We start from the raw sequence: 22990 nt of genomic DNA on the forward strand, positions 1-22990 counted from the left end.
TTCTTAGGTGAGGAGGCTCATGACATTATATACTTCCAAAATCCCACTAAATTTCTCAATGTCACAAGGCTCCCCTCATGTTCATGGGACTTCTAAACTTCACCACGTTCGTTTGTTTCAATTAATCCGTAGAATGTTGATAGTGATTTCAATTTCTAGTCCATTCCCATATCGGTCTAGATTTCAAGTTCATCCCAAGATCTCATCAAACAATCCAATCACAGTATCACTTGTACCAAAATGGCATGGTTTTGCATGGTATGATTGGCATTGCATCCAAAGTTGGAGCCGGAATGCAAATTGTGTTATTTTAAAATTTTAATTTTTTATATATATTTTTAAATTATTGATGTCAAAATAATTTTTATAATTTTTATATGTATTTTTTAAAAATACTTTAAATCATAATTATTATCACATTTATAAGATGTGATTGGACAAACATAAACAACTACACACTTTAATGAGAACACCAACTCCATAGCATGAAACCTTGCGTGCGGGACTTGAACGTCAGCTGAACTGAAGCTTTCTCAGAAAAGCAAAGAAAGCATTAACTAATGGTTTTTGGTTTGAGTGAGAGAAAAGAGAAGAGCAATAAGAGCAACGATCCCTTTCCCAATCCCATGCATCAATGCTTAGATGCGTGCACGCTTTCAAAACTATGAAAAGGGGGAAATTTACAGTTGTTTTTTAATCGCTGTAAGAAAAATTTAATGGCCTTATTGCAAAGATTTTGAAACTTTAAATTATGAGCTAAAGATGGAAGATTGACAATGGCTGTGAAGTGACTTTGCATTAATGAAGTGGCTTTGCATTAATGGCCCTTCGTTTAATTATGTCAGGATCAGTCGTTTTTTGCCTTATCAACATAATATATCAGTTTCATAACTATGAAAGAATCATCATTCCACAAATTTTAAGTCTGAGCTTGTCATCATTAGAAGAAAAAATGCTGAGCTCATTGAGAAAAAATGGACTAGTCACACACACACGCCCCATCGCCCATTGACAGTCATTGCTTTACATCAGATCAGATATCAGAATTTAGCAGAAAGTAGCCACTGCCCACTTGCTGGCTTGCTGCATGTGTCTGTGGCAGCCCAGTTGGAGATCAATTAAATCGACATATGCCAAGCTTTTGATTTCGACGCTAGGCTTGAATCTCCAAGAATGAAGATAGCTAAGAGGTTAAACGGCATCGAAACAATTCATGTCTGGCACATTATCGTAGGACTAGATATCATGACCTCGCCTGCATGCATAACAGTCATAGCAGATAAACCAGGGATGCCTTCATTGATGACCCAAAAGAAGGCTAGAAATGTTGAAAATCAAACCTGTAAACAAAAGGATGAAACAAAATCTTGTAGATGAACTGCTTTTACCTGAATAAGAGAGATGGATTTAGTTTTGATATACAGAAGGCACTGAAAAAACCAGAAATGGAAGTGACAAGGATAGAGTAGAAGAGATCGGATGCTTCAGAAAGAAAGACCTCTGTCAACAACCTTAGACAGAAGAACACCATATACATGAAATTTAATTAAAAAAATTGAGTTTCTAAACATTGGTTGAACGTTCACAGGGATGATGACACCTCTCTAATTTGATTAAAAAGGAGAATGAGCCAAAAAAGAGAATCTTTTTACTTCGTGATTAAACTAATTATTAATTTCTTAACTTGATTTTAAACTAATTATTAGATGGCTAGGTTTTTTTTTTTTGAACACTACGCTATCGCTCGAGTAAATTACTTATAGCCACTCAATTTTCAACCTAGTTATAATTTAGCGTCTATTTGGATGCAATTCCCAAACATAAGCCTAGTCTTCTTCGAAAATCTATAATTTAGTTCCTTGATTTTCGTTTCCTTCAACTTTTTCTAGATGAGTACATTGGAATTAAGAAAAACCTAACAAATATCTTAATAAAACTATGGTCAACACTTGTAAAGAACTATAAATTAAAAGCTTTAATATAAGAAAGACTAAGTTATAATAGCGTTCAAGACCCAAGGACTAAGTACTGTAATTTTACGCGTGATGTTTGATTAGTTCATGTTTAAACTAGCAAGCTTCAAACACATGAGGGCATAATGTCCTCAGGTTTGGTGGGAGAGATCACTCGTTCATTCCTAAGCACATGCTTTAATTTGATGGGAATCTGGGTTACTTAAACTGCCATGGGGGACTTCTAATGCCTATGAATTCATGCCTTCTGTCATTGCTTCTAGACCTAGAGTTGAGATTGGTGGTGAGGACATGAGGATGCATGTACGCTACTGAGTTCGTGTTTGCCACCATTTTTTGCTATCTTTTTCAATCTTACAAAACAATTCCTCTAGTGCTATATATTAATGCATTACGATCAATAGTTATACCTTTAAGTCCTTTACTTTGCTTTATTTTAATTTTGTGTCTTTGTAGATCATGACAGACCCTGATGCTCCAAGCCCTGGTGATCCATACTTGAGAGAACATCTCCACTGGTTTGTACTATAAATGCTGACTCATATAGCAAGATTACATTTTCATTTTCCCTTAAAAGGGCATATTTTGCAGCATATATATTTATCTTTTTCAGGATGGTCACTGACATTCCTGGCACAGCTGGTATTGTTTCCTTTGGTGAGTTCTTAGCTAGCTAGAAATTTTTGTTTTTCGGTTTGTTTTATTATACATTTTATTAATGCGTCTGGTGCGAAACAACAGGAAAGGAAATTGTGCTCTATGAGACTCCAAAACCTGTGGCTGGTATCCATAGATATGCGTTCATCTTATTTAAGCAGAGGGGAAGGCAAACTGAGAGGCAACCAGCTTCAAGAGACTGTTTCAACACTAGAAGGTTTTCTGGAGACAATGGATCGGACCTGCCAGTGGCAGCAGTGTACTTTGATGCACAGAGAGAAACTGCTGCAAGAAAAAGGTGATGAATGATCAAGAGAGTAATAGGTTTTCCTTCATGGACACTATAAAAGGCTTTTTAGTGTGTGAATGGCATTACGATAGAGTTACTATTACGGTTTGAAAATACAAGTATAAGAAAATCTATAAATTATATATTTTTTTTAGCTAAAATCTCAAGAGAATTTTCGAGGGACGATATAAAATTATAATGTGTATTAATTAAAATAACACAAGTTTGAGAGTTTCCCTTCCTCCCTTTCCTGCCTTCTCTTCTTCTTCTTCTCAGCTTCTTCTCCCATCTCTTTCTCTCTCATCTACTTCTTCAAATCTCTCCGGTCCCGGGCCAATCAAAGACAGAAGCATTGTTTAATAAGGCTAACAGATGCCAGTAAGTAACAAAAGGTAGGAAGAACAAGGGACAAGAAGTCTTCTTTGATGACATTCAATTACAATCGATCTGTAAACCCCCCATGCAATTTTTACAACCCTCACCAAATATTTTAAAAAAACATCTAAAGGGCAGAGTCAAATGCCTTGTTCATGTAGCCAGCCGAGAAAAACTGGAAGCAAACATGGATTTTGAAAATTCAGTGTTGGTATGACGAAATATCACAACCTTGCACACACACTGGTGTGAGCAAAACATTCAATCTAGACCATTCATCCAGCAAAACAAGTCATGCATTTATTTCTGAAGTGCACTGATGCTCTCTGCTGCAGCTCCTTCTCCCCCAAAACATACTCGAACAGCTTGTTTTCTCAAGCCTTGGTCCTTCCACTTTAACCTGCTCTACAGATGTTTGCGAACGATGAGAGGATTCATCTTGTGATTCAGCCTCTTGGGTTTCAAGAGATGGGCATGGTTCATCATTGCAGGTACATAAAGGGATGGCAACAGAAGGAAATGGGCTGCAAGTGACTGGGCAGAGAAAATCAGAAGAAACTGAAGCCACTCGATTCTTTCGGACCTCTGGTAAACATGCTAGCGATTTCCCATCCATGTCACGAGGATGAAGCATGCATGGAGCACAGAGGCCAAGAGACAGAGGAAGCTTCATTTCCTTTGCTGAGGAACCAGGAAGTCTATCAAAAGAGACAATGCCATGCCTGCAAAGAGGACATGGGATGGAGCCAGTAGGGCCTACCATTTCGGATGAGATATTGCTTGTTGAGCACAGGTAGAGTGCGCATCTTACACAAAGCTCATGCCTGCACCCTAAATATGAGAACTGCCGATCAATAACAAGAAATGACTGGCATACTGGACACAATCAATTTCACCAAAGATTGCAAAGGTGATGGAGAACGTAAGTAGAAAGGTTCTCAAAATACTTCTAAAATTAAAGTTACAAATGAAGTTTTTTTCCAAGTTCATATTTCTGTCAAAGGGGCAATTTCAGAGATACTAAAACTATGTGCGCTAGTAGAAGGGAAAGATATCCCATGATACTTTGGATGCCAACATGAAAAAGTGAAGCAGAAAGTTAGATCTTCACAATTAAAGATGGATACGGACGGTCGGATGAATGAAATCTTTCGCAGTTCTATAACTAAGGGAAAAACACAAGAAAACAATGCACTTGGCTTATGCAAAAAGAAGAACCGAGAACCTTCATGCAAGGATTTAAAGACACCACAGTCCTCGATCTTCACCAATAGAAAAATTTATATTGGTTGAAAGAGAGAACAAGGTCTTTGCTGCCTAGATGCAGCATATATAACAAGTCCTCAAAAAGATGCAGCAATTATAGATATGAATACATCGACATGATTGAGCTCATAGATAATGGAAATAGAAACCAGAACCAAAATAAATTGATATTGACAAATCAATCACATTCTTCATAGGCCAGCGATAAGCATTGGCATTGAACCTAATTTCTTTTCTCCCAGCCAAAAATATTATGTTGCTTAAATAGGTGAATCTTCGAAAGCTGTGGCATTTATATTGATGGAAGGAAAATAGATGCTTCCGGAAGAACCATGAGCATATAAATGTGCTAATAAAGAGGATCGAGGTCCAAGAGATCAACACAAGGAAAATTTGATAAATTCAAAGACAGAAAGAACAAACCTTCCGCGGCCACATTGCATGCCCCCTCCAGGCAAACAGCGCAAATATCAGGGTCATCAGAGGGCCTTGTCAAGCATTGCAGCCCACTCTCTCTGCAAAGAAAGTTCAGAAAGCATCATATTCAGTGTTCATTGACCAAGGCTAACATTATTTAACTAAACACTGATAAACTTTCAAAATCATATCAAACTCCAGGGCATTGGTTCAATTCAAGGTTAACAAAAAAGTAGCTGTAGTAGGCTTAGATTTTCTGGGTTGAGATCTAAAAAAATGTGTAACATCACATATGAGTGTCTTGCATGTGCAACAAGTCGACAAATGATTTAGTAATAAGCAATCAGCAAGGGAAACTCTTGACACAAGATACTGTCATTCTTGATGCAATGATGCACAGATAATTCCATTCCTAGGGTAGCCAACATGTGCTGCTTCAGCCTTCAAGCAATCTTAACACGGGGGATGTTAGGAATTTTAATTACTAATTACATCTCTCCTAAGAGCTTATAAATTCTCCGGTCATTCATTTTCCTCCTTTCCTGGAAGTAGTAATAGCACCAACTGATAGCAGGATATGGAACAAAACATGAAAGTAGAAACCTTCTCAAGTTTTGATCCTTCACAGTTCACACATTGCCTCGACGAAGGGTTTATAGTTTGATTTAATTCTGTAAGCATCATTAAACCAATTCATACTATAAGATGTCGCACACAGAAAACATAATCAGTATCTAGCTTATACAGTATTCAGCAAGCATGAGACATTAACTGTAAGGCACTCGTATCCCAATAAAACAGGTTCCATATCAGCCAGACTTGGATGACAAGCTCATAGTGAACCAAGCTAGAGCAGCTTGTTCTTAACCGAGTTCGTATCTCTTGCTCTTTGTTGCACTTTTCCTTAAACAATAGGCTGCCCAAGAAAGCAACAAAGGGCAGAGGACCCATATCCACTCTATCAGTTTACTATTAGAAACTGGGCTATTTTATTGGACTCAAATTTAGTTCTGAAATTCCAATGATACCCAAATTTAGAAAATTATAAACATCAAGCGTTTGAGACTTTAGTTAGTGCTGTTGCGATGATATTTTTTAAACCATCACCTTCTTAGCATGGATGTATGCACACCTCTATATAAGCATGTGTGCGTGAGAGAGAGGGAGCATATTTATTAAGTTGAAAAAGTACCTTGCTATGTTAAGTACACTCAAAAGAGGCAAGGCTAAGTAATTAGAGTGAGGAAATCTAGGTATTGTAGATTCAGAATTTGGTGCCAACAATGGTTCAAGCCAATGACGCCCCCACATCCTAGCAACATCAACAGGCAGCCACCTGAAGAAAACACAGGAGTTTCTATGTCAATTTTTCACAATAAATTCCAGAGCTGTTGCATCAATCAGTCATAACACAAAACAAACCCAAAGCAATTTACCCGTTGCAATTTAATGTCGTCCGACTGGCACCTCTTGCAAGAAGGATCTGGAGAATTAGCAGCACTATCATCTAATGTTCATAAAGTCAAAAACAGGAAAGGCAAGCTTCTTCTTGTTGAATATTATTCTTACCTGACAGCATTTTAAATTGCCCCCACAGGCAGCATAATGCAAGGGGGTGCTTCCAGCCCCTACGCATCGACATAATTATATTTTCAGGGGTACAAATCACAATCGAAAGATTTGCAAACAAATTGTGAGGCATAGAGCAGAAAAGTAAACCTATCAAATCCATCGTTGTCCCATAATGAAATGTCTCTGATGATACATTTGCATGAATATCAAGTAGAAGCTGTACACAATCAAAATGCCCATTCAATGCAACCATGTGAAGTGCAGTGATACCACCATCAGCCGCCTTATTTACAAACCTGGACAGCGCACTGCACAATAATATAACATAAGTCAGATACATCTGTGGTATAAACCACTAAAAGAATAAATCTAACAGCAAGAGGGAAACATCAGACAACAACTATTTCCCACCAAAGTAATGACGCCAGAATCAATATGCCATCAGGGTGAAAATCTTTACAATCTGAATGAACTAATACCTCTGGTCAAATCTGTTCTTCTCACTAGAACCATCCCCAGTATCACCTTCTATACAAGCATGCATAGCTTCAAAAGGGGCGCTAGGAACAAAATCTGCTACAACTAATCTTATACATCTTGCATGCCCATTTACAGCTGCAAAGTGTAGAGCAGTCCTTCCATTAAGATAATCTGCCCTCGTAACCTATAAAGCCACAATTTTAACAAAGGTTAATTAAAAAAAAAAGAACAAGTTCCAAGTAAAACAGGAAAATCAACAAAAGTTTCTCTTCTGAAACTGAATTTACTTACATTGCACCTAAACAATAAAAGTGTCTGCACAACTTCCCAGTGTCCATATCTACAAGCTTGCATCAATGCCGTCTTCAAAAAAAAATCACAAAAAATATCACCAACTAGAGAAAAAAAAAATCGAAACAGAACAGTTAATTTGTTTCAAATTAAAGAATTACACGTTTTATCAATCTGGTTTCAAAAACAAGCAACATCCAAATGAAATCAAAATCTGGGTTTCGTTCATCTCCACATAACTAATATTAACAGAAACAAAAGTCCAAAATTCTACAATCAAACTTAAAGTTCTAATGAAACAAAAATTTCAACTTTTATTTATTTCCCCATCACTAAAATACTGAACCAAAAAAAATCAAAATCAACACTTTCACCACAAGAACTTCAAAAAAATACCCATCATCAAATTTGATCCAAAAAATCATATGAACATTCTCTCACGTTTATATATCAAATCACTAAAATACTTAACAAAAAAAAAATCAAAATCAAAACTTTCACCTAAGAACTTCAAGAAAAAATCAAATTTGATCCAACAAATCATATGAGCATTCCCACACATTTATATATCAAATCCCCCCCGCCCCGCCCCAAAAAAAATCACAATAAATAAAAGAACAACATTTTCTTTACCTGGCCACAGTAATTCCTCGAATTCACATCAGCTCCATTCTCTAACAACAACCCCACAATCTAGAACATTAAAATCAGACACATTAACTAAAAGAAAAAAAATCCAAAAAGAAAAAAAGTTACCCTTTTTTCACCTTTTTACCTCATTGTGGCCTTTAGCAGCAGCAAAATGGAGAGGAGAATTAAGGCCACCAAAAGTTGAATATTTAGCTAGACACGGATTACAATCCAATAACATCCTGGCTTCCACCAAATCTCCATCTCTTGCTGCTGAAACTAACCTCTCCCCTGAAGCTGAGCACCCAAATGAATTCCCCATTATGACCACTCCCCTCCTCTCTCTCTCTCTCTCTCCCCCTCCCTCTACGTCTGTCTCGGACAAAAAAATTTCGGACAACAAAATTTTTTCTGATTTGTGTTTTTTGAGGCTTTGTTTATGGAGGTAGAAATTTGGTGATGTGGTTGTTTATATATATATAGATCAAGTATTAAATTATATAGATATTTTAAACTATATAACAATGAATATCAATAAATTTTTTAAAAAAGGGTTGCATTCAAGTCAATTTAGATAAGCATTCCATCACGGTCAAGTCTAAAAATCTAAGTAGGTTGAAGTAGATTAATTTGAGTGTTAAACTGGATAGTAACAAGGTAATATTTTTTATATTTTTATTAAAATTTAATATAATCTAAACTATAAGTTATTAAATTACTTGAATTATATATAAACTTGTTCGGTCTAGTTTTAAAACAAAAATATTTATATATAGTTAATATCTATCTAAAATATTTTGTTAATGTCAATGTGCTTGACCAGTGTAAATTACTTGCATATAGAAGATAGGATCCTTATTTGCTAATTGTCATGGCAAGAAAATCAACTGATATGGTAATAATAGTAGATAAAATTTTGTCAAAAATGTAATTTTTATATTTTTGGACTTCAGATCTTGGTGGGAATAAATCTGATATCTGTAATTCTTTGATTTTTACCTTTTTGGTTGGCAAAATACTGACCCCCTTTTCTGTAAAATTTGAGAATGGCAATTAGAATATTAAATTAGGGTTTAGGGTTTATATGAACTAAGTAGAACCAACATTTATAGTGTAATTGATTTTATCCAAAGAAACTAGGTTTTGATAATATATTTTTATTCCAAACTTGTGGGACAAAACTTGACAATAAAGTCAATTAAAAATGGGGTCACAGGGAAATCAGAAAGCATACAATCTGTTGACAGGAAAGATCATACAGAACACATCAATCATGTAATCAAAGGCCCTACCGCGGGACTTTAACAGCATTGAGATATGTTTGTCGCTGCATTTTTAAAGTATTTTAAAAAGAATTTAAAAAATATATATTTTAAATTAATACATTTTTTTTATTTTTAAATCATTTTAATATACTAATTCAAAAAATAATTTTTAAAAAATAAAAATATATTATTAGCATATTTTTCCTATTAAAAAACAACCGCAATCACACTTTTAAAATACACCTATTTATTTTTATATTTTAAAAATATATTTTTAAATTATTTTAATGTGATGATGCTAAAATAAAAAAATTATTGATATATATTTTAACATAAAAAAATATTTAAAAAATAATTTCGACTATATTGTCAAAAATTAATTTATTTTTTACTTACTTTAAATTATTATTTATCATCTTTTTAATCATTTAAAATTATTTAAAAATATATTTAGCTTTAAACCTTTTCACACATATGTGTGAGAGTTTAACTTACATTCAATGAATATCAAAATAAGTTTATTAAACAAATAAAGTTTTTTATAGTTATTTTATTAAATTTAAAGGATAATAAATAAAATATAAATATTATCAAATCTTATCCAAAACACAATCCAAATTTATCCTAAGCCATGTATATTTATATTTTTAAAATCTAATATAATAAATACACACTCTAATATTAATATAATATACATACATATATATGGCATTTATAAAAACCATGCTTGAATCAGACGGCAATTAATGGTTGTTGATTGTAGATGGAAGTGGAGGACACCACATGAGATTACTTCGTACATAGAGAGATTTACGCAAAAATTATGAGGTTAAGTTTGGTGAGATGTGGGCCGTTTGATTGGAGATGGACTCGAGAGGGAGGCGATCTAACCTGGGAAATTTTGGAGACCAATTTCTAAAATTATTTTTTTTCCTCCTTTAATTTAGAATTTTAGATGGGAAGTGGAAACAATAGTAGAAAAATTGTTAATTCCTTGTCGAGTATTATTTTCTTCCTTTAATTATAGAGAAAAAATTGGCAAATTGCAAAAATATGTTTTTTCTAGATTATATTTGGTTAATATGTTTGAAAAAAAAAAACTAATACATAAAGGGCATAAATATGTTTAATTGGATGAACAAAGATGCATATAAATTAAATCTATATTCATAATATTTATATTATTTCAAAATAGAAAAGACATAAGTACAACTATCTTGCTTTTTTGTTTTTTTTTTATTTTAAAATAATATCCAGACACTATCTTAATATTTCAAATTGTATTACAATTTTAGAAAGTAGACGTTTACCATGATATTAGAGTATTTTTTTTACATAAAATATTTTATAAATAAAAAAATATCGATCACAGATTAGTTCTTGCGATGAAAATAAATCCCTAAAATAAATTTGACAAGAGTATCTGCAATTCAAATGATGTGTAGTACAGGATAATAACAAGCTGCCATGATCAAAATTGGATTCCAAGTCTAATAATTGCTTAAAGAATAAAAGCAGGCATAAAATTTCAGCATAGATTTATCTATAGAACACCAAAGGATAGATGAGAATATAATCTATGTAGACAAACCTATTTCTTGAAAGTAAGAAAATGCTAATATATTTGAAAACTTTGATACATCAAGATTGAATCCATTTTTTATCTGATTAAAAATAATTAATTCATGATAAAACTAAAAAAAAAAATATGAGAATTTTATTTCTGACAACTATTGAAAACTTGAACCTTGATAATCACGAAGAAAGCATACCTCATTAATCATCTAAATGTGTAAAAAGAAAAAAAGGCACTGTTAATGATGTGTTTAACAAAATTCATGGCAATAGAAATGAATACTCTTTGGTGGTGGACCAAATCAAGGTTTTATGAGCATACCCCTTCAGAGATTGATGGTGCTAACACATGGCAGTCGATTTAATAATTGTTCATGATAGGTAGTCAGTAATCTTGGATCTTGCTGATCCAACCCTAGATACTGGTATCTGTAGTTTTCCATGGTTACAAGTGGGAGAAGCAACCAGGGCTGGTCCAAGTGAAAACAGACGTGGATCATACGTTTGCATCAGTCACTTGATAACGGTCTTTTCTTTCATTTATATCTGTTCAGATTTGATGTCAAATACACCCACCAAACCTGCAAACTTGATTAAAGTATGCTAGATTGAAAATGACCATAAAATTAGTCACATGTTACAAAAGATCGAAGCCAGACAGCGTCCAATTTAAGACATGCTGTACATCAGTCAAGCAGTAATTTCAGCGTGGTACAAGGTTAGCAAAAGGATGTTTGCCGTAGTCTGGGGTAAGAAAATATACCAATATACTAGATGAAGGAGGCCCATCTGTAAAGTTGCTCAAGCATAAACTGTCTGCCAAGTTATTCTATAGTGGATCCTATACTGGATGCCGGAGATTGCTTATATCCTTGTTGAGGCATCATTTAGTTTTGTGAATTGTCAGCAGAATCTCAATAGCTGGCTATGCAAGAAACACAGGCTTGTATTTAGGCAAGTAAAAATTGAGAAAGGTTCCAGATTTATCCATGAAGCCTTTATGAAGAATTTCAGGGAGAAGATACATTTGACTTGGTTAGAAGAAAGGCTGTCGCATCCATATGATGTAGCTGAAAACATGATGTTGCTCGTTGAATCCACTCCTTGATCGCATGATAAAAAGGAAATCTCAAATCATGGCAAGATATGAGTCAAACTAGCTCCGGGATTTCTGCAAGCAAGAAAGGGTATAATCAGTACTTTTTACCGAATTAACTTGTAAACAAAAATTAAAAAAAATAGTGCAGGGAGAGTGCTTGCATGCATTCAGATACAAATGGGGAAAATGATTGAATATCTTCTATTTGTTTAATCATAGTGAATGGCAAAAATGCAAAGATCCAAAAAAACATTAAGAAATGAATACAGAAGTGCATGCACTGATGGTTGATTTTTGCTCAAGCACAACTGGACAATTTATATCACATATTGTCTATCCTTGGACTGGAAATGCATATGGAGTTCAAAGCCCTACGTTTCAGACTATACTTCGAACATAAAAGAAAAAAACAAGAAGATACTAGCATTCGGTTCCTGCTAAATCTTGGACTCCAGAAGTTGGTGACCGCCTACAAATCGACCAACATGGTGGAATCGCAGGGTAGAAGATGGCAAGGAGCTAGAGATGATATGTAACAATTGGAATCTAAAACCAAGAATTGCTGGTTTGTGGGAAATGTTTAAGGGAACTTGCAACTACAAAAGTTTTTGGTATCTTATGGTATGTTGCATTTAAATAATTAGAGTTGTTTATCTGATTTACTTTTCTTTCCTAAAATTTGAGGACTGCAATTGTATGGAGAGTTTGATAGGATCCCAACATATACAGACACTTGCAGATGCATACGAGCACTATAAACATGAATATATCCACATATATATCACATGTTAGTCTTCCTAAGAAACAGTTCAATGATTTCTAAGTAACCTGATCTCAACCAAATTAAATGTTAATTTCTCTGGTGGGGGAGGTTTCTTAACCAGCTAACTAAAAAGGAAATTCTACTTTGTTCATAAGGAGGCGAAACAGAAGGGAAGCCGAAGACCTATCACACCAAATCTGAGAATTTCAATAAAACTAATCACATGGTACAAGACAGTTACAATGTACAATTAAATCACATCATATAGGCGGGAATGCAAATGGTACGTAGGAAAATCCGTTCATAAAGCAAACAACTAATTTGAATTGAGACAGTTATAATCATTTGTTATATTACTGTGATATATTAGTCAAGCTGTGATGTCAATATAGAAACCTTAATTCTGAAGTCAGGGCATGAGATCACCGAGATCCTGGATGACATAGGCAATTTGAACACTTCCTATTGCATAAAATGTCCTCTAAGTTAATTACTTGTTGAGGCTGGGGCCAGGGGCACTAATTTGGATACCAGAGTGACCATGCATACATAAAATTGATTGCTCATGAAGGCACTGTTAGTGAGCTGTCATCAGAATCTCAGTCGCTGGCTACACTGCAAACATCAAGAAGAAAGTAAACAAAAACTGAGGTAGCCTTTAGCAAACCAATCCAACGCTCCTTCATGAAAGGAAAACCATGCCACCAAGAACAAAGCTGCCTATCACATCCTTCAACATAAAACTGAAAACTTGGCAATGCTTGTTGAGCTCATCTCCTTGCAAGGAGTCAACTAGCTCCATGGATTGTGCAATCAAGAAGGGCTGTTAAATCAAGAGAATTTTTGGGGAAAAAACCCGGCAATTTTATGAAAGAAGAAGAGGAATGCATTGAGATGCAATTGAGCCAAAAAAGAAGAAGAAGAAGCATTGTTAGACCACATGATTAATTTTAAGCACAGCCAGTAGCAAAACTGCCAAGAGACAGGATAAACACTGGAAATGGATGCAAAAGCTCACAGATTGATGATTAGTACCTGCCAAGCACAGCTGGGCAATTGTTACCAAATATTAGCTGTCGTTAGATTAGAATGCTTACGGAGTTCAAAGCCCATTTTCTGATAGGACTTGGAATATTTCGGGTCCCAGAAATTGGTGAGAGGTGACAGCCATCCTACTGTGACCACTGTGGTGGAATCAGAAACCATCATGCAAGACAATATAATAGAATTACTTCAGGTCATTTGAAATATACTTTGATCATGTTCAACTATGAATATAGATAGGCACTAAGGCTTGATAGCTCATTATTAACACACATTTTCCATGTCTGACAAGTGCTACAATCTGACATATTTTTCAATTTATAAGCAAGCAACACTCTACAACAATTCAAGGAAAGAAGAATATGCCAACCATTTGATCAAATATGCATGTGGATATGCAAAGGACACGTAATTTAATAAAAAATAAGCGGAAGCCTTTACAGTTTATCAAGCACAGTGAATGAATTTTACTGTAACTTCAGTTCACAAAAAGGATCACATTCCAATGAAACAACACAGAAGCCACTTGAAAAACCAATAGTATTCCCGCAAATGTAAGTCCTCCTCAGTGACCCCAGTTCCATTTAATTCGCTTCTTCTAACATCTCGGATGCGTATAATTGAGATTCACTCCTTTGCCTCGTCATCCCCAGGAGTAGTAAATTTTCAGTAATTGTTGATGCTTGCCAACTGAGAGCCAAAATGATTCCTTATACCACCAATGTTATGTAGCCAACCAGTTAGTTGAGCATCCTCTGCCTTTTCAATGTCATCAACATTGTCCTCCTCATCTGTCGAATCAGAACCAACATCACAACTCAAGTCTAAGTTCAAACCATCCTCCCTCTCCCCGTCTTTCCCATTCTCTCCTAAAATGCTCCATCTCATCGTCTTCTCTGTTCCTCGTATATCTAACCAACCCCCTATCCACATATGCTTTCCTTGAAGTCAAAACCACCGACTCACCCAACTTCCTCCTCGCCAAGTACATATCATTCGGCTCAACTAAGTCCCCTTTCCTATACGCCTCTCTAAGAAAAACCGTATGAAGCTTGCCATGATTCCCTCTAGTTGAAACATAAAAAATCCCCTGACACTGAAGCAAGAAGTCCTTCAACTTCTTAGGTAAATTCATAGCCATCCTAAAATGCACAATCCTCTCATCGTAGTCTTCTTCTCCACCGTCAACGACAACAATTCATAAATACTCGCCACCACCCTCTTCTCCATCCTCTTCTGAGTCTCAATTGACCTCGAATCATAACCTGAAATACCCTCGTACGGTGACCAGTAAGGAACCCTTTGCCATTTCCACACCGCAATCCTATAATACTTCCCTATCTTTAAACCCAGGTGGAAAATTCACCATAAACTTAAACCTCAAATCCTCAGTATCCATTCCTTTCTCTCTATACTCTAGCTCCCTAGCTTTCTCTATTGCGCAAGCCACCAATCTAGGGTCTCTGTCAACCACCTCAATGTACTTATTCCTAGTCTCAATAGCATCAACCAATCTAAAAAACTGCGGATACTTCAAAACAACAGAATGCTCAAAATCACCAGGCAAACCAAACTCATACCTTGCAATCCTGACATGTTCAACCGCAACCGGCCCTAATTAGACATCATTATCAACTTCCTCTACCTGGTAACAGCTTCGGGAATTTGAGCCAAAAGGGCCTCCTTTTCTTTCACAATCTGACTGAATACTTTACGCGTTAAGCGACAATACAACACACGTTGAACTGGATGATCATATACCTCAAAAACATGAGGAAATTTGAGGATAAAAGCACCAGCTTCAAAGTGTTTAAACCGCAACCTGCCAGCAAGATTGTCAAGACGTGAAATGGGAAGTGTTTGGTTGTACTGAGAAAGTATTAAAGATTGAAACTTTTAAGACTTGTCTTTTTTTCGATTTCCATGTAATTGTCAAATCCATGGTCACGAACCCATTGTTGTTTTTTGGGAATTGAAGTCGATTGAGACATGGGTTTGGTGTGTTTAAGGTTGTAGAGTGTGGACTCAAGAATTTTTAGGGTTTTGTGTTTATAGATTAAGAGATTGACAGCAATGAAGATTAGCATTTCTATGTTTTAGTTTTTAGGGTTTAGGGTTTTAGCAGGGACTGACTGAGAGAGGAAAGGACAGGCTATTGGAGTGGAGGAGAGTTAGGGAAGAATTCAAGAAATGATTGAGTGGGGGTAAATGGGAAGTTGTTAAAGTAATGAGGGGTGATTATGAATTTTGGAAAACGTGGAGGTGGTAAGTGAAATTCGTGTAGTGCGTGTAATTACAATTTACAAGATGTTGATGTGAAAAATGGAGGGTCTAATTGTAATTTTGTATCGAAATTTTGGCCTTTAAGGTAATTGAAATTTTGAAACTTGTAATGGATTGTTTTCTCGCAAGGATGCTCTATGAGCTTTTCAGACCTTAGTTTTATAACCCGGGAGTTGAAAAAACTAAAAATTAAATTAAAATAACGCTATTTTAATAATAATAATAAAAAAAAATTTAAAGATCTTTTGCCACAATATCTTCGAGTTTAATCCGTTGATTAATATACTCTAGTTCCTTTTTAATCACTAAGGTTTTTACACCAGAAGGGATACACAAAACACATGAGAGTAAGATCAGGTGTCATGCAAGAATTCAGGCTAACCTTGGCAGACAACTTTGAAGCAAAGTGTAAGTTAAAACACCAGATTGCCTAAGAGCTTGAACTGTTTTCATAACACAAAAGGTTAAAGAACTAGCAGTCTCCAATGTCTATATTGTTTTTCTGTACACGAGAGGACAAAACAAAACATTTGCTAAGGCTAACTAAGTCAATACCCGAACCACAAGACCATGATACGTCGCCAAGTTAGAACTTGCTAGGCATGGACAGTAACATCCTGAGTTATCCTACACACATCACCTCCATGCTGTTCGTTCTTGACTTGAAACCCTACTTGTGCAGAGTTGCCACTTCAAACTCCCTCTATTTCATGCCCATTCTATCTGTTTTGCCTTCCTAATACTTTGTATACTTGTATGTCCGAAAAGAAAAGGAAAAGGAGATGTACTAAGTTAAGAAGCCACCATTAGTTGAAGACTGTTCTGATCCTATGCATTGTGCAGGAGATGAGATTATGAATCGTCTCGACTGACTCGACTGTGAGCTCGGCTGAAGGAAGGTTGCTTGCCAAAATTTGGAATCCGACAGTAAAAAACGATCCACCTCCATTGTTGCTATCGCTATCTCTTTTGACTGGATTCCCATCGCTGTTGCTGGGCTCACCATTACTAAATGAATTATCTGGAAGAATCACAAACCCTGATGGCAGGAGAGCCACATAGGTAGAGTCTCCACCAGACGTCACTACACTCATCGATTGTAAGTCGACTGGTGCATACACTACTAGCGAACCTGAGACATCATTCCAGGTTTCTTGTAATATTAACATGTTGTTCTCAACCGCATCAGCATCAACAGCCTAAAAAGTGGCAAGAAACAGAAATTATACAATTAAACACGTGGTAAAATTAAGAAACCAAAAGGTTGAAAGTTGGTTATGTCCACTCACAGTTGAACGCAGGAGAGAGACACGGTTCCATTGTCCCTGTCCCTGTCCCTTGGGGATTTGGATAATCTCCTGCAAAATTCCACCATTGGATAAAATGTCCCAATGGCTCCTTGATTTTTCATCCCTCAAGAAGTCAAATAACCTTTGTCGTGAAACTGGCAGCCAAACAGAAGTCGCAGCACTCAACACGATACCATCTGGCTCACCAGGTTCATTAATACTCTTTCGGGTCAAAATCCTCACATCTTCACTCACATTTCCAGCCACAGGGTTGCCCCATTTGTGTAAAGAAGAAGCACAAACCCCAGAACAGAAGTTATCGACCATTCGTCGTGCTAACTTTAACATGCTTTTCTTACCTCCCAGATTTATCACTGTATCATGATGGTATTACAACTCAAAAGACGCCACAAACAATGTTAATTCGAGAAAATAAAAAAATTAATAAAGAAAGGATTGAGCAGATTCCCAGACCTGTCTGATCTTCACCCAAAATGCTAGGAGACATAATCATTGCCATGCCCTCGTAATACCGTTGAAGGGTAGCAAGCCACCTCTGTGCACCAAAGCCCCTGCCAGAACCAAGTATGGGTCGGTAGAGTTGATGGACTGCACTCTCATCATATTCGGAATGTTCTACCCATGTAACCTGCATTTTAATAGCAGTCAGCATTTTGGAACATATAAGCACCTGCATAGTCCTAGCATCTATCAACAGTACACCTCTATTTAGCAAGCAATCAAACTTTGGTTTACGGGGTTCCATTCACCTCAAATAAAAACAATTCCACGAAGACTTTTCTACGAACACAGTTTAAAATGTTTCACTTGTTTTTATCATTAATTAGTAAATCATGAAGCCCGAAAATTCTGATGCTGCTGAGTTATTCTTAATTCAAAGTTCTGGCGATGTTAAACACTTAACTCTTCCATTAATGGTGAGAATAATAATGAAATGGTGAATACATAGAAAAATATACTTGATTGGAGCAGACTAATAAAGTAGCATATATCATGCAGTTCCATACCACGTCGAAAGGAAGTCCATGGAAAGGACAAGAAAAGCTACAAATTCAAGGCACAGTATTGACAAAATGAGGAGAGAGCAATGTCCAAAATATAAAATACTATCCTTCTTAGAACTTGAAAATAAGATTTCGTGAGGTTTTTCAGTTACATATACAGGAAGGTGATTCTGTCATAATACAGTCGTAGCAGGTCATTACTTGGAATCAGAAGATTAAAATATAATGACTGGACCCGGGTCATGTTACCTCACGGACAGCAGGAGCAAACAGCTGAAGAACAGAAGAGACAGGAATAAAAACATCAAATGAAGGAGGTGTACAGCAAAGATTGAAAACCACAAGGCTTTACCTGGATAGAAAGATAGTGAATGCACTGAATCCAAGACCAAGGAATCAAAAACATGCGCTCGCGCGCGCGCATGCGTGTCAAATGCAGGTGATATCGTCGTCTTAGAAAGTAGCAATGGGATTAAGTGCATGCAGTAAGCAGATTTCGTTTTGGAATTGGAGAGTTTAATTTATTTTAATCAAAGAAGAAACTTCAGTCAAATGATAATCAAAGCTGAGTTTTTCAAGTAAATTAATAATATATTTCATTACAGCAAGGAGAGAATCTTTGGTGCACAACCACAATGAATAAAGGAACCACAAGTATATACAAGTACAACAAACGAAGAATCGAATCTATACAAGTTATCACCTTAGAGCAACCATTGTTCATATCTTGTATAATGCAGCCAGAAGGAAGCCTCTTGCAGGTTTCAGGGGCTTGTGCATTTAGATTTTCCTGGTTTGCATCAATGGAAACATCAACTACAGCCCACACACCCTCCGTGAGTTGCTTGCATAACCGAATGAACGTCACTTGACGCACAGGGACAAAAGGCGAAATCAATTGAAACTCGGCGTGTATCTGGAAAACAAAAACACTCATAAACTCCAGCTTCACTGCAAAAGACTATAGAACATGTAGGATAACGGCAAACCATTTGCAAAGCTCCACTTTTTGTTCCCCCCATGCCACTTGATATGATATCAGTTGTTCCACCCATGCCACTTGATATGATATCAGTGGTGGCAGCTCTAGCAATCAAGCTGGGAAACATCTCCACCCATCCATTCTGTATATGGAAGAGCAGTTAAGCTACCATGCATGTACAAAACTAGAAGCATTTCACCATTTCTAGTTGAATAAATGAAGCATATTAAGATTGAATTTGCAGCTTTCTCAGCACCATCCTTTCAGATAAGGGGATTCAGCAGACGTGAGATCATAAACAAACAAGTGTAAACAATCTCACCAAACTATTCTAATCTTGACAAAGTGCTTCAAAGTTGATAGTTATATTGTCTTTGACACAAAAATACACTAAGAAAAATGAAACACAGTAGTCCAATCCTAGTAACGAGCTCATGCTTAAGAGAAAAATAATTGAAAAATTCATAACAGCAGAAAGAGTTAGGTAGCATACCACGTCCATCAATGTCTCAACTAGAGCCGAGATGTTGACGAGTACTACACCACTCTCCCGTGTAGCCTCAGTAACAAAATTGCTGGGTTTCATGCCAATGCGAGGAAAAGTCCTCATATACTCCTCATGGTTCAGGACTTCCTTTCCTCCATCTAAGCTTTTGATCCAAATGGGACTTTCAATCTGAGCCATCTTTATCAATTCATCCATAGCAGCAAGTGCAAGATCTACAAATATTGATCTATCATGCGGTACTTCCTTGCCAACAGCATTGCCTATTGGTTTCATCAGAGACATCATAATCGCTCTATTATTATCAAGCACCATTGGCAACATGTTGTCTGTATGGCCTAAATTGCCATATCCATTTATCCCAACTGCAAGGTCCAACTTGGATTTTGAGCTTAACGGAGGGATAGGATTGGCTGAGGATGTGAGGGGTCTGCCTAAAAACTTATTGGCTAGGGCACAAACACGACCTAATTCATCAGTCAATCGAGCATTTTCGATCCTTAACTGCTGTTGCTCATAAGAAACTGGACCAGGCACCACAGGACCACCACAATTGTTGCAAATTGGATCACTCATGTTTTGTTTCAACAACTCATTCTCAAGTCGGAGTTTATCATTTTCTTGCCTGAGGATTACATTCTCATGCCGTTCCAATTGGGTCTGAAGTCCAAAATGACCAAAATAAAAATTTTCAAGAGGGAAAATAGAAGGAAGCACATTACAAGGGTACAAACAAGTCTATCAATTTACCTTCATTTGGGTTCTCCTATTTTGAAACCAAAACTTGATTTGCTTGCTTTCCAAGCCAAGCCTCCTGCTAAGCTCTGATCTTTGTTTCTCATCAGGATGAGGACACTCCTTAAAGAAACTATTAACATCACAAACAAATAGAAACAAAGCTCTTTTAGGAAAAAAAAAAAATCTTTCAATCAAAGGTAAGTAAACACAATACATAGATCTCTTAGCATAAATAACATAGCCAAAGGAAGAACTCATACAATTCAAGCTCTTGTATTTGATTAGCGGTGTGTCTGTTGTACTTCTTCCTAGGCCTTTGATCGTCTCCAACATCCTGATCTTCACCAGATGCTCCTTCAATGTTATCACTACCAGACCTGCTCTCATAATAACCATCCTCCTTGATCCGCCCTACCAAACAAGGATCAAAATGTTCCCCAAACAGACCCATATCACCACGACCATCCATCTTATTTTTCTGCAAAAAATCCCACGGACCAACAAGGGTCATATATTATCTAATTCCAAGCACCACCAGTAGGCATGGTGTTGTTCCAGTGCACTGCAACCATATGTCACAAACCTTGAAACCCCTTAACTACCTTTAAACAAACCCCCCCCCCCCCCAACTTCTTTGATCTTAAATAATCACACCAGTTTCTATTGAAAAGGTAGCTATCACTTTCACAAAGTTAGGCTTCGATTTTGTCTCGCAAGTTTTGACCTTTCCAGCACTTGCTTGAAGTATGAACTAGAATAAAAAACCACGCTCATATTCTTCTAGGATAGAAACAAGAAAACCTATTTCTTTGTCAACGCTTAATAATGGATGACTCATCTCTCTCTCTCTCTCTCTCTGAATGGGCCTGTGGAGTGATAATAAGATAAAAGGTACAAACAGAAACAAAGACCAGTCTTTTCTTGATGTATACACTGTGCACATCTCATCAAGTTGAAAATCTTTGCAACAAGAGAAGATTGCCTCTAATATTTCCATGCACACATACAAGAAACATAGCATGCGGACCAAGTGATTGTCGTTGTTGAAAAAGACTAACCCAGAAAGGTTAAGAACTAGAAAGGTTGAATTATATTAAAAAAAAAACAACAAAAAGTTGACCCTTTTTTAATACATTAATTATCTCATAGTCTCACTTTCTTAATAAATTAATTTTCTCATAGGCTCACACTTTTTTTTGTTAAAAAAAAGAAAATTAAAAAAAATAATCCCAGTTGACCTCTCTTCTTCTCCTTCAATTTTCGTGACATAGGAAAGAGAAACACGTAAAGGGTAGCTGAATGTTACAGAAAACACCAATAAAAAAACTAAAAAAAAAAAAACTTTCTTCGACATTAACGAAAACAGCCTATTGATAAAATAAAACCACCAACTCCTTTCTTCTCCCTCCCTCTCTGAATCAACTCATAAGAGAAAGGTAAAAGACGAAACGAATGTATAGTCAAGTATGAGACCGAGACAAGAAAAAATGCTACATGAAAGCAATATATATATATAGGAAGCATAAAATTAGCCTCACTAAGGTCTTTCTAATATTCTGATAGTTGTTCATGATCTTTCGTAGAGAATATATATATATATATATATATATATATAAAAGTTCAAAACTAAGTGACAATACAAGAATAAATAAATAAATAGAAGGCATGAAGCTAAAATTCACTCACACTTTCTTCTTTCTCTATCTTTTTTTCCCTCTTCAAATGGCCTCTTTCCTTTCACAAAAGATTTTCTTTCTTATTATTTCTAAAGAGGGACACAAAGAAGAGAAATGATGTCAAAGAACTAAAGAAGAATGCTCTTGTTGTATTTGTAGGGCAATGCAAAAGGTCAATTGGTGGGTCCATTTGTCTATTTTTATCAGAGCAAACTTAAAAAGGTCCCAATTTCTAGGGGTGATTTAAATTAAGTCTCCAACTTGTTTTTTTCTTGATTGTATCCTTAACATATCAATTAGTTCTCAATTAAATCCTTCTAGTAGTTTAATTCAGTTAATAGAATGGTTGAATAATTAAGTAGTTTTTATTTAATAGATTAAAAACATATAGATCTACTACCATATTCAACATCACGTTATATAATAGACTATAAAAATTAGGAAGAAGAAAGGGTTTTGTTTATATATATAGTTTAATATAACGGGTGAGTCTCACATTATTAAAAACAATATTAGCCAATAATTCATTTTATCTTATAGGATGAAATTCATGTTATATTCATGGGATTACTTAATAGTTTTAGAATTAAAAGTGAAAGGGGTCTTATTGAGAATTCCTTGATACATCAAGGACCTGGTTGAGGTAAAAATAGATTGATGACCTATCTGCACTATCCTCACAAGTTAGGGACTTATGAGACGTTTTCCCTTTTTATTACATGGCACGCTCTGTCGTGATATCCGCCCCCTTATTATTCCACGCGTGTTTTGCTAGCGCGTGTAAGGCAAGTTAATG

General features: G+C 35.9%; 3 protein-coding genes and 1 pseudogene across 5 annotated transcripts; 1 reads left to right on the top strand and 3 right to left on the bottom strand.

Annotated features, from left to right (window-relative positions):
• Nucleotides 1–2177: 2177 nt before the first annotated feature.
• Nucleotides 2178–2932, top strand: LOC105116635 (CEN-like protein 1; the record flags this gene model as incomplete). The annotated part of the gene is made up of 4 exons (XM_011014072.1): nt 2178–2276; nt 2430–2491; nt 2587–2630; nt 2715–2932. Coding segments are annotated over 4 exons (423 nt in total), but the record flags the coding sequence as incomplete, so codon positions are not given.
• Nucleotides 2933–3314: 382 nt separating this feature from the next.
• Nucleotides 3315–8402, bottom strand: LOC105116629 (E3 ubiquitin-protein ligase XBAT33-like). 2 transcript variants are annotated; one of them, XM_011014065.1, is made up of 10 exons: nt 8096–8402; nt 7954–8013; nt 7321–7392; nt 7029–7213; nt 6697–6857; nt 6547–6605; nt 6414–6460; nt 6170–6313; nt 4984–5075; nt 3315–4125 (listed from the first exon to the last, which is right to left on the bottom strand). In XM_011014065.1, the coding sequence occupies exons 1-10, from the start codon at nt 8270–8272 to the stop codon at nt 3587–3589; spliced, it is 1536 nt and encodes a 511-aa protein (XP_011012367.1). In that variant the 5' UTR covers nt 8273–8402; the 3' UTR covers nt 3315–3586. The 2 variants fall into 2 exon arrangements, with proteins under 2 accessions (XP_011012367.1, XP_011012368.1); XM_011014066.1 differs by having other exon boundaries at nt 8088–8177.
• A 2611-nt stretch (nt 8403–11013) lies between these two features.
• LOC105116630 (protein ROOT PRIMORDIUM DEFECTIVE 1-like) lies at nt 11014–15893 on the bottom strand (annotated as a pseudogene).
• A 520-nt stretch (nt 15894–16413) lies between these two features.
• LOC105116631 (homeobox-leucine zipper protein ANTHOCYANINLESS 2-like) lies at nt 16414–22298 on the bottom strand. Of its 2 annotated transcripts, XM_011014068.1 has the most exons (9): nt 22205–22298; nt 20779–20996; nt 20531–20648; nt 19769–20440; nt 19283–19417; nt 18997–19209; nt 17743–17917; nt 17269–17642; nt 16414–17178 (listed from the first exon to the last, which is right to left on the bottom strand). In XM_011014068.1, exons 2-9 carry the CDS (start codon nt 20985–20987, stop codon nt 16786–16788), a joined length of 2289 nt encoding a protein of 762 aa, XP_011012370.1. In that variant the 5' UTR covers nt 20988–20996; nt 22205–22298; the 3' UTR covers nt 16414–16785. The 2 variants fall into 2 exon arrangements, with proteins under 2 accessions (XP_011012370.1, XP_011012369.1); XM_011014067.1 differs by lacking the exon at nt 22205–22298 and having other exon boundaries at nt 20779–21293.
• Nucleotides 22299–22990: the final 692 nt, after the last annotated feature.

The sequence above is a fragment of the Populus euphratica genome, unplaced genomic scaffold, assembly GCF_000495115.2.
Source record: "Populus euphratica unplaced genomic scaffold, PopEup_1.0 scaffold1000.1, whole genome shotgun sequence".
Taxonomy (NCBI): Eukaryota; Viridiplantae; Streptophyta; class Magnoliopsida; order Malpighiales; family Salicaceae; genus Populus; species Populus euphratica.